Source organism: Vicugna pacos, chromosome 3 (genome assembly GCF_048564905.1).
Source record: "Vicugna pacos chromosome 3, VicPac4, whole genome shotgun sequence".
NCBI classification, from domain to species: domain Eukaryota; kingdom Metazoa; phylum Chordata; class Mammalia; order Artiodactyla; family Camelidae; genus Vicugna; species Vicugna pacos.
The window spans coordinates 45,540,140-45,552,495 of record NC_132989.1 but is presented as its reverse complement, the minus strand read 5'-3'; the positions used below and the strand labels follow the sequence as shown (position 1 = coordinate 45,552,495).

The following is a 12,356-nucleotide window of genomic DNA, read 5'->3' as shown; positions in this document are numbered from 1 at the left end:
CCTTCCTTCTTAACTCATCTTCACTGTGTATTAACACCCCCCCATTAGACACCTGGAATCAAAACCCCAAGTCATATGTGCTGTTGTCTTTTGTTTCCAGACATTTCCTAATTCCCACTGATATTTTTTCATGAAACACCTCCTTTCTCTTCTTCCTCATCCATTTTTCCTACCAACACTGTAGTTTAGATCATGTCACTTTATACCCAGATTATTCAAACTCCTTTCTAACTGACCCTTCCCTGTCCAGTTTATTTTGCATATGTCTGTGAACTTCATCTAATATAAAAACTTAATGTTAATACTAATTTTAACCTGAGAGTCTCGTTCACTCATTCCCTGTTCATCTGAGAACAGAGTGGCCATTATTTGCCAAGCCAGTTTCTCTGTGCTGGGCCTGGAAAAGTGAGCACAGCAGCATGTCCTGGGCTCTGCTCTCTCACAACTTGCATTATAGTAGTGGGTGGGGTGAGGAGGAAGAGAGAGGAGACACAGAAATGAACAAGGCAACTTGGTTTGTGATAAATACTGTTCGTGGTATTTATAGAGGGGGCGGGATACAGTGGGAGTGTTGATTTAGGTTGGGTATCCCAGAGACTTCCGTAGGTAGGTTTTATTGGAGCTGAGAAATGAGGGCAGCTGGGACCAGCCAGGTTGGGACAGATAAGCAAGAAGAAAACAGATAAGAGAATTCTGAGTGAGAGGCTTTCCATGCCTCCCCCATTTTGATAGATAGGATAGTCTTTAAAGTAACCATTATGTATAGATAAGAACTCAGTGCACAGCCACAGTAGCATCTCAGGCATCATGGGGAGGGGGAAGGGAGAAATTATTCACAGATGGAGCTGGAAAATATAATATGTGTAATTCTTTGCTTGGTTGTCTGTTTCTTGGAGCCCATTTATGCCTATGGGACAGGAAATATGTAGCAAAGTAAAACTGATACAGGTGAAGAATTCCATCAATGGAGTGATTTCTTTGCATTTAATTTTCAGATTACTTACTGTATATTTCTATTCTCTCTTCAAGAGCAGCAAAGAATTTATTTCAACCAAATTATTATTTTTTTTAACTGAAGTATAGTAGTTTGCAATTTTTTGTCAATGACCAATTACTTCTGACACTTTACGAAAGATCTGTTTATTGGAATACTGAGATATGGAGGTCGAGTTTCTATATTTGATGGGCAGAGATTAAATCCCAAATCTGTCCTGACATCTCAGCCTTCCAAGTATTGGTCATATGGCATAAGGAGTGGGACTGGTCCATGGCCTCTAGAGTGTGGCTAAATCAGGCAGTCACCAGAGAGAGAAGAACTACTAACTGTAAGCAACATCCCATTGGCTGTAATTGGGACAGAATATCCTTGGATTTAGTTGTGTTCTTAAAGAAATGCAATTTTTAGAAATTTCCAGCTTCATTCTAATAAGTTCTTGATTTGGGCCTTTGAGAATCTGAGGTTTGACTGGGCGTTTAAGTTTCTTTAAACGCTATTAATGAGCCATCATATTCTCCATATGAAATGATATTAGTTGGTGCTCCCCATGGTAATAGCAGATATAATTAACACATTTTTAATTTATACAAGGAAATCAGTCATTCATTCATAATTTTTTAGAAATTGTGTCCATTATCCACTCTGTTACTGATTCCATGATCCTTCATATGTTTGAAAAAAATCACATGTAGTGTTAATGCTCTGGCTTCTGTTATATGTTTTGTAGCAAAATATTTACTCTTTATGCTTCTGGTCTGCCTCAACTAAATTTGGTTTGGTACTTGGCTCTTAGCTGTAGGCATTTAGTGATGTATATCCTTACTAAAGCTGCTTTTCCTTCTGAAATTTTATACCATTTTCAAAACCATCTTTTTGCAAACTTAAAACCCTGTGGCATTTAAGATACTTGCTTAAATTCTTGACATTTACACTTCCTCAGGTAGTTCTTCAAATTTTTAACAGTTTATGAATTTTTTTTCCTTCCCTGAGGAAGGTACCTTCTTGTCACAATTCCGTTTTCCAAGGCCGGGATTTATTTACTTTGTATGGGATTATGATAAGGGAGTACCCAATGTGCAGCTAATGATAATGTTAGAGCTTTTCTCTCAATAATGGAAGATAAACTGTATAGCCTACATTATAACTGATTCTGGAGCAGGGTGCTCTGTAATGTTTTCTATATTCCCAGAGGGATATGATATTTACTAGCTTTACGTTTATTATTACTTTTGTGTAGCTTATGTGATTAACTTATCAGTGTCAGAAGTACTAAAATAAATAGTGATTTTTCAGCATAGGTGTATTGAAACAAATGCTGTACTTGAAATGTCAGTCCTCCAATAAACATGCATCAAGCATAGTAAAGCACTTTGCTAGGTGCTCAGCAGGATGTAGAAATAAATCAGATGTGATTTCTGACATCAGGAATCTTTGAAGTTGTGTGAGAGATTATCCTCTTATGAAATGGGACTTCTAGAGTGACCTGCGTGGCTTTGCCTAGGGCAGGAGGAGTCACCTCAGACACATTACTAAGGATGCTTTATCACCAGGGTCCCAAGGTTGAATTTTTCTCATTGGTCTAAAAAGTTTTTAACAAGTAGTATGCTACTGTTTACATTTAAAGACTATTCCTAATGTTTATGTTTTACTTTTTTATTTGAACGTGTATATGTTAATATAAATTCTTGTTATTTTCTCCTCTAGTTTACTAGAAAATGGTCAGTTTGAAATTGTGACAGGTGGCTGGGTTATGCCTGATGAAGCTGCTTCACATTATTTTGCCTTAATCGACCAACTAATTGAAGGACATCAGTGGCTGGAAAAAAATCTAGGTATGTATTGTTATCTTTCCCCTTCATTCAGACTACTCTGGGCAATTAATTTTAGGGAATGTGAGATGGAACTCTTTCATTTTTTTAGTAACTAATTTTCTCAGTACTGATTATTATTGAATAAACGATTTTTCATTATTTTATGATGTTTTCTTCGATTATAAACTCAGTTACAGAGATATGTTACGGTCACTTTTAGAGTAATCTACCTTATTTCACCTATTATTTTATCAATTTTGCCTATTTATTAATTTTAGAATTTTTAAAAAACTATCCCACTGGGATTTTAGTTATATATTAAGATTCCTGATCATAAGAGGCAAACACCTAATGTACTTGCTTCAACAAAAAAAGAAAAGAAAGAAGGAAAGAAAAGGGTTAATTTTGTCATTGAGAACTCCAGAGATAGGGTAGCTTCAGGTCAGGTTGGATCCAGGGGACTCAAATTATGTTGTCTAGGCACTGTCTCTTTTGACTCTGCTTATTATTGCATGGCTTGAGGCTTTTCCTGGGGAGTAAGATAGCCATAGGCAACCAGTACTGACTCTCATTTTACTGGTGTAACAACTTAGTATCTTACCTAATTGACCCACTTTGGGTTAAGTGCTTATCTCTAAGCCAGTTAACTGTTTAGGAGCTGAACTCATTGAGCTTGGTTAGTTTGGTAGAAATGGTCATGGCTGGAGAGGCGTTTGGAGCAGGATCAGTCTCACCTGAATCATGTGAATGCGTCTTCCATGGGGAAGAAGGATCCTTTTACCACAAGCAATGGGGAAGGGGATTCAGAACTGATACAATCAGATGTTCATACAACTCATAAGAACAGGAGACTAACTAACTGAAATCTCTGTGGTCTCTAACATCTGCATTCTCCAAAATGGTATGTCATTGTTTTCAAATAGTTCATGTCAGTATGATTTTGCAGTTTTTCTGTATGGTAAGTATACATGTTTTTTATTGAAGTTATTTCTAGATACTTTATTATTTTAAAATATTCTTCTGTTAGAGATAAAATTGTTCCAACCCCATTAATAGTTTCTTTACTTTTTATTTTGGAATAATTTCAAATTTAAAAGTTGTAGGAATACTGCACAGAACTCTCATGAAGCCGTCAACCAGACTTACTTATTATTAAAGTTCTGACATATTTGCTACATTTTTTAATCTTTCCATATTGATATTGTTGTGATTGTTATTAGAGTAAGTTGCAAATATCATGCCTGTACAGAAAGAGAGTTAACACAGCAGGTCTGAAACTTCTGTACTTAGAAAAGTTTTGCAAAGTTGGCCCTTGGCTGGTGTCTGAAGACGTGGATTTCCTAAATGATGAGTGACTCACTACGTTTAAACTATTTGTGAAAGCAATATAGTTTATGGTAAACACTCGTTTTCCTTCTGGAAGTCTAGAATCATATTATATACTAGACAGAGGGTGCCCATGTGACCGGCCCCCAGTAAAAACCTTAAGACACTGAGCTTCCTTGGTTCACAGCATTTCAGGTGTTGTCACCATTCATTCGTGGAGGAATTAAACGTGTCCTAGGGATTCCACCGGGAGAGAACTCTCAGAAGCTTGTGCCTGGTTTCCTACGGACTCTGCCCTGTGTGCCTTTTCTCTTTGCTCATTTTGTTTTGTGTCCTTTCACTGTGATAAATGATAGCTGTGAGTATGACTGTTTCAAGAGCTGTAAGTTTTCTTAAGTCACTAAACCTGGAGGTGGACTTGGGGACCACCTACTCAGTGTCGCTTTTCTTAAATAATTATGTTCTAATCCAAGAATATTTACTTTAAAAATCTCAGTTTTTGTGGATTTTTTGCTTTATGTTTAGCTTTTATGGATGTATAATTTACATGCATTGCAACATCTAAATCTTACTTGTTTAGTTTTGAGCTTTGACAAATGTTTACGCCCATTTGACCCATATTTTAATCACCCTAGAAATGTCCCTCATTCCCTCAACTTTCCCTCTGCAGCCACCTGCTCTTTGCTCTCTGTTACTGTAGGTTATTTTTGCTTATTTAAGAATTTCGTATGTATGGAATAACTCTTTCAGACCTGACTTGTTTTGTTCAGCATAAGTGTCTTTCTTACTACTGTATTGTTTACATACCATGCAGTTCACCCACTTAAAGTACATAGCTTAGTGGTGTTTAGTGTATTCTCAGAGTTGTGTAACCATAGCCACTATTTATTTTTAGAACTTTTTCAGCATCCCTAGAAGAAACGTCTTCCTCATTAGTTGTCACACCTCTTTCTGCCTCCTCCCTTCCCTGCCCCAGGCCCAGTGACCACTAACCTTTTTGTATGTATGGATTTGATTACTGTGGACAGTTCACACAAATGGAATCATACAACATGGCATTTTGCGACAGGCTTTTTTCACTCGGCATGTTTCCAGGGTTTATCCAGGTGGTAGCTGTGTCAGTGCTTTGTTCCTTTTTATGGCCGAATAATATGCTGTCGTATGGATATATGCCACATTTGTTTATCCATTGTTTGTCCCTCTTCAAGCAATCCCTTGAAGCAACATTTAGGTTGCTCTCTCTTTAGGTGCTATGAATAATGTTGCTTGTTATGCACATACGTTTTTGTGAGGGCAAAAATTTTCATCTCTTTGGCATGTATAGCTAGCAGTGGAATTGCAGGGTCACATGGTAACTGTGTGTTTAACATTTTGAGGAGCTGCCTAATTATTTTCCAAAATGGCTGTATCATTTTACATTCCCACCAGCAGTGTATGAGAGTTCAAAGTACTCCACCTCTTTTCAACATTTGCTGTTGTCCTTTTTATTTTAGCCATACTCGTGTGTGTGGAATGCGATCTCATTATGGTTTTGATTTGCATTTCCCGAAAGACTGTTAAGCATCTTTTTAATGTGGCTCTTGGCTATTTATGTATCTTTTTTGGAGAAATATCTATTCACATCATTTGCCTACTTCTAGAATTGAGTTCTTTGTCCTTTTATTGTTGATTTGTAAGAGTTCTTCATAGATTCTTGATTCAAGTTCATTGTCAGACAATGATTTGCAAATTTTTTTTCCGTTCTGTGAGTTGTCTTTTCAGTTTCTTGAAGGTAACCATTAATGCAAAAAAAATTTAATTCTGATGAAATCCATTTTATCTATTTTTTCTTTTGCCACTTACATTTTTGTTGTCATAGCTAAGAAATTATTGTTTAACCCAAGGTTGTAGAGATTTATACTGTATTTTTTCCTAGGAGTTTTATAGTTTTAGCTCTTACACTCAGTGAACGCACTTGAGAATATGAGGTTCCTTATTGTAGCCTTGACTGCGCCTTATAGTTAGTGTTCTCAGTTTTGTTTTCTGAACAGTTTGGAACAACGTATTGTTTTGGAGACTTTATTTTTACATTTGGTTATGGGATACTTTTTAAATTGTTTAGTCTTTGATTGTTAATTTATGCCTTTATGAACTTTATTATACAAATTTGACCATTAGAAACTTTAAGTTTGAGCTTTTAAAAGTTGTCATTTGCCCAGAATATCCATTTTGTAACTGTTCTCTGACTTCCCTTAAGCTTAAAGATTAAATATATTTGGAAAAATCCAATTTCATTAATTATATTATTTATAATACTTATGTTCTAATTTTTAAGTCTATTAGATTTGTTACAATATGAGTGGTGTGTTTTACTCTTTTTAATGATTTTTTTCCTGGAATTTTTCTTGTATTTTACTTTTATATGTTTTGACAATCTTATTCTTGCATGAAGACACAAAATCTTTCCTGGTTTTATTGGTAGATGGGCCCTCTTCATAAAACTTTGGATTTTTCTTGTAGTACACTTTTCCCTAAATTTGTCACTTACCCCTTTAAAAAAAATATTTGTTTATACCAAGGAAAATACTGGGTTCCTCTGTAAGTCTCTCCCTAGCTTTCACCTCCTTTCATATCAGTTTTTAAAAACGTAGTTAAACGTTCTTTTTTCTACATCACTTCTCAGGGACTCTTTAACCTGTTGTAGCTAGGTTGCTACTCCTGTGTATCAAGTGATTTTTGACATAGGAAAGGTCACCAGTGGTGCTGAAATCTCCATCATCACTAGAGCCTTTCATATTGACCTTTACGCTTATTTGTAAGCTTATTCTGCCCTTGTTATTTGGGACAACATTTACTCCATTTTTATTTCATAACTTAATTTTGATTTAATTTCAAATTTATGAAGAGTTGCATGATAACATTTGGGAAGGGCTCCTATATATCCTGTATAGTTGGCCTCAGTATTCACTGGTTCCGCATCTGACAATTCAACCAATCATGGATGGGAAAAAATTGAAAAAAAAAAATTCCAGAAAGTTCCAAACTGCAAAACTTGAATTTGCCATGCGTAGCAACTACTTACATCGTATTTACATAGTATTTACAACTGTTTACATAGCATTTATGTTGTACTAGATATTATAAGTAATCTAGAGATGATTTAAATTACACGCATACCTCATTTTACTGTGCTTCTCAGATACTGCATGTTTTACGAACTAAAAGTTTCTTACAACCCTGTGTTGAGCAAGTCTATTGGTGTCATTTTTCCACACATTTGTTCACTTTGTGTCTTTGTGTCACATTTTGGTAATTCTTGGAATGTTTCAGACTTTTTCATCATTATTATGTTTGTTATGGTGATCTGTGATCAGTGATCTATGTTGCTTTTGCAGAAAGATTATGACTTACTGAAGGCTCAGGTGATGGCTAGCATTTTGGGGCAGTAAAGTTTTATTTTGTTTTGTTTTTCTTCCAGTTTTATTGAGATATAATTGGTATCAGCACTGTATACATTTAAGGGATACAGCATAATGATCTGACTTGTATATATCATGAAATAATTATCTCAGTAAGTTTAGTGAACATCTCTCATCTCATATAGACACAAAATGAAAGAAACAGAAAAATTTTTTTCTTGTCAAGAGAATTCTTAGGGTTTACTCTCTTAACAACTTCCATATATAACCTATAGCAGCAGTGTTCATTATATTTATTGTGTTGTACATTACATTCCTAGTGCTTAAAACTGGAAGTTTGTACCTTTTGACTGACTTCATTCAGTTCCCCCCCACACCCAACTCTAGTAACCATAGATCTGCTCTCTGTTTCTATGAGTTTGTTTGTTTTTGAAATATAATTGACCTCCAACACTATGTTAGTTGCTGGTATACAACATAGTGATTCAATATTTCTGGACATTTCAAATTGATCACCATGGTAAGTCTAGATAAGATTATGTCACCATGCACAGATATTACGTAGTTATTGACTGTATTCCCCACACTGTACTTTTCATTCCCATGACTCATTTATTTTGCAGCTGGAAGTTTGTACCTCTTAATCTCCCTCACCTATTTCTTTCCTCGTCCCAGCCCCCTCCCTTCTGGCAACTGCCTTTTTGTTCTCTGTATTTATGACCCTGTTTCTGTTTGGTATTTTGTTTAGTTTTTTTAGATTCTGCATATAAGGGAAATCATACAGTATTTGTCTTTCTCTGTCTGATTTGTTTCCTCAGCAAAATGCCCTCAAGGTCCATTGATGTTGAAAATGGCAAATTTTCATTCTTTTATACACCTGAATAGGATTCCATTGTGCCACATTTTCATTACTCATTGATCCATCCATGGACACTTAGGTTGCTTCCATATCTTGGGTGGGGCATATATCTTTTCAAATTAGTTTTTTTGTTTTCTTCAGATAAATACCCAGGAGTGGAATTGCTAGTCATATGGTAGTTCTCCTTTTAATTTTTCGAGAATTCTCCACACTATTCTCCATAATGGCTGTACCAATTTACATTCCCACCAACAAGGGTTCCCTTTTCTCCACATATAAAGTATTTTTTAAATTAAGGTCTGCACATCTTTTAGACATAATGCTATTGTACACTTAATAGACTACAGTAAACATAACTTTTATATGTACTGGAAACCAAAAACTTTGTCTGACCTTATTGCAATATTCACTCTATTGCAATGGTCTAGAACTGAACCCACAATATCTCTGAGGTATGCCTGTATGTGGGAGGATGTGTGTAGGTTATATGCAAATACTACACCATTTTATATAAGGCACTTGACATCCAAGGATTTTGGTATCTTCAGGTGTCCTGGAACCAATCTCCCTTGGATACCAAAGGATGACTAATTAGATTCACATGCATGTTTTTCTGAACCCTTTGAGAGTAAGTTGGAGATATCTTGACCCTTTATCTCTCAATACTTCGTTGTGTTACTGCCTAAGAATTAAGGGTATTTTCATAGGTAAGCAGAAGATAATATAAAATCAAGACTGTTAGCAGTGATACTACAATCTAGTTCATAGGCTATATTCAAATTCCATCGATTATTTCAACAGTGTTCTTTAATAAAAGCTCCTTTTTTTCCCTCCTAGTCCAGGATCCAACCCAGGGTCATGTATTGTATTTAGTTGTCATGTCTCTTTGGTCTTCTTAACCTGGAACAGTTCCTCAGCCTTTCTCTGGATTTCTTGACCTTGATATTTTTGAGAAGTACAGACCTCTGTTGTAGAAAGCCTCTTAATTTGAGTTTGTTTCCTTATGATTAGCTTGAGGTTAATCTGTCTGATCTATCTGTGTAATCTAACCTAATCTATTTATTGCTAGAATATCACTGCCGTTGTTTTCTGTTGTCCTCACTGCATCCTATCAGGAGGCCCGGGATATATAGCTTTGCTCCCATGTTAGTGACGATGTCCTCAGTCAGTTGTTTAAGTTGTAGTTTTTAAGTTTCTTCACTGTACTGTTCCCCTCTTCCTAATTAGTAACTAATTTGTAGGAGATACATTAAGAATAGGTAAATCCCTTGTTCCTTATCACACTTTCATGTTTTACTTTCAGGATCCAGTGATGATTGCCTAACTATGTCGTTCCTTCTATAATTATTTGTTAGCATTCTGCTAAAAGGAAGAGCTTTTCTTTTTATTTCCTATTTGTTTATGAGCTCATGGATTCTTATGTTATTCAGTGGGTTGTAGTCCAGTACTATCATTATTTATTTTGACACCCCAATTGTCCCAAATTTGGGCAGTGGAAGCCCTTCAAGCTATCTCCTGGGTTATTGTAATGTGTTCCCATGACTCTTTAACCCAAGGATATGCCCCAAGGATATGTTCCTGCATAATCTTGTACTTTGCTGACCTCAGCCCTGGTATAAACCATTGTCTGAAGGTCATTTTTAACTGAGCAAGGCATTTAGAGGTCAAGAGCCAGGAGCTAAGGTTGGAACTGAGGTGTTACTGCATCTAGGCCTCCCCTAGTGCACTGAGCAAGGCAATGTGTGTGTATATGTTTATATATGTATTGTTTGTTTAAATATATATATATTTATGTGTATATGTATTTATTCATAAGTTAGTACTACTATCTCCTATTTCAATTCAGTATCATAAACTACATTCTACTCTCTCACATTTACTTATTTTGTTGTTCCTTTTCTTAACAGTGTGAAACTTGGCTCTCTTATCCTAATTTGCTCAGTCCTGGAATACATGAGAGAGATAGTTTCAGAATTGCTATATCTGTACCACCACAAAAAAACAAAATTACTAGATAGAGTTTGAGATTTCTTTACAATTCTTGGAGGTAAATTATGTATGTGAAATGCATAAATTTTATATGGTCAATTCTTTGAGTTCTGACACATAGTCTTGGTCCTCCAAGAATCTGACTTTTCCTCCTCAGTCTCCTTTCCTGGCTTCCCATTTCTGTGTTAATCTTCAGTATTTTCTGCAGATTTCTTCTCTCTGCTCTCTTTTCTGTTATTCTGTGTTATACCTATTTGCATGATAATCTCTGCAACTAGAATCAGGATCAAGATTAACTCATTTTTGTAATCCTAGGGCCTCTCCTAGTCTTAGGTGTATGGAAGGTGAGAAACAGGTGTTTGAGTGAAAAAAAAAAGTGTGCACAATAATGTTACTTACGTCGATTTATAGGTTGTATGTAGAAGCCTTCTTTGAGAATCCTGAATAAACAGAAGATTAGATTTGTATAATGCCCAGTGAACAATCTTATTTCATTAATTCTAATCTGTACGTTTATAATCTATACTTTTTTTTTCATTTTATCCTCTTTGAAATTGAGATATATATCATTAGTCCCTGGTTCCTATAATTGGTTTGAGTTAGGTGTAAAAAATTCTGTTGACCTCTTCAAGATAGAAAGCACCAGCATCAAAATGTCTTAAGATTTAATGAAGTATCCATTTACTTTGACCAGTTCTGCTACTTTATAATAAGATGATTTGGGGCTATTGTAGGGTATATAAAAGATAGCCTACAGATCCTATTGTTGGGGTTGGGGAATACAAGGTGAAACCAGCTAGGTTACTTTTCTGTGTTGTATGACAGCGAGTAGCTGGGTTATCCAGCTCTGCAGGAGACAGGACTGCTAGATTCTAGAGAGCAGTGACTTGGTCCCGTTTGTTTCTCTAGCTCCACTGAGTGCACTAGCTTTCTGATATCTATAAGATGGCATAGTGCTTATGTCAGCTCCAACTGAATAACTTCCAGTGTGAGTCACCCTGTCCAGGAGGACATGGTAGTGGTAGACTCCTCCTTTCAGGGTGTCCTGCTGGGAGTGCTCACCAAGAGTGATGCTGGACAGACAGCCCCTGTATCTCAGAATCCAGGAGACCAAGGAACTCTGATGGGTCTGAATGTGTGTGATTTCTATTTCATTTATCTGTTTTACAAAAATAACATTTATTTTCTTTATCAACAGGAGTGAAACCTCGGTCTGGCTGGGCTGTTGATCCTTTTGGACATTCACCAACAATGACTTATCTTCTAAAACGTGCTGGATTTTCTCACATGCTTATCCAGAGGGTTCATTATGCAGTTAAAAAACATTTTGCGTTGCATAAAACGCTGGAGTTTTTTTGGAGACAGAATTGGGGTATGTAGGATTTGATGAAAGTTGAAGATCTTACTTAGATGTTATTTCACAGGGGTTATGAACTCATGTGATGGATTTCATTCAGGGTGTCAGTCTTGAAAATCAGGTTAACTAAAGATACAGATGATTATTTTTCTAATATATTTGTGTCAAGATTCTTTTAAGCAGTGGTGAAGATATCTATAGAACATTGTAGATTCTTTTTTAAGCCAAAAGGAAGTAAATAAATATAAGAAATTAGTCTTTACAAATAATGCTTTCCCTTGCTTCTGTTTTTAAAAGTACCTGTTTTGTCACAAAGTTCAACATGCATTAGAACTGATGCCCAGTCATATACTCATATTTAGCCAGCGTTTCTTTCTTCTGTCTCTCCTGTCTCTGCATCTAGTAAGAACTTCCTTTTAAAACCTTAATTCTGTCCTCCTAGAACAGCCCTCCTGTTACCTTTGTTGCTCGTTTTCACACTGTCCTGTGGTCACCCAGGCATTCCAAGGACATACTTCTGGTGCTCTTTGCTGGGGGAGACTTGAACACAGTTAGGCCTCCTGAGAGGCCTCTGCCTTTTTCAACCCCCATATAATTCACAACACCTTGTTTTCTTACT

The 12,356-nt window shown here is 36.0% G+C and overlaps 1 protein-coding gene across 1 annotated transcript in view; it reads left to right on the top strand.

Annotated features, from left to right (window-relative positions):
• MAN2A1 (mannosidase alpha class 2A member 1) overlaps positions 1–12,356 on the top strand; it is a 155,230-nt gene that overhangs the window by 51,509 nt on the left and 91,365 nt on the right. The window contains exons 5-6 of the mRNA XM_031673187.2: positions 2,702–2,829; positions 11,579–11,752. Coding sequence (XP_031529047.2) covers positions 2,702–2,829; positions 11,579–11,752 — 302 coding nt within the window. The remainder of the gene's footprint in view (positions 1–2,701; positions 2,830–11,578; positions 11,753–12,356) is intronic.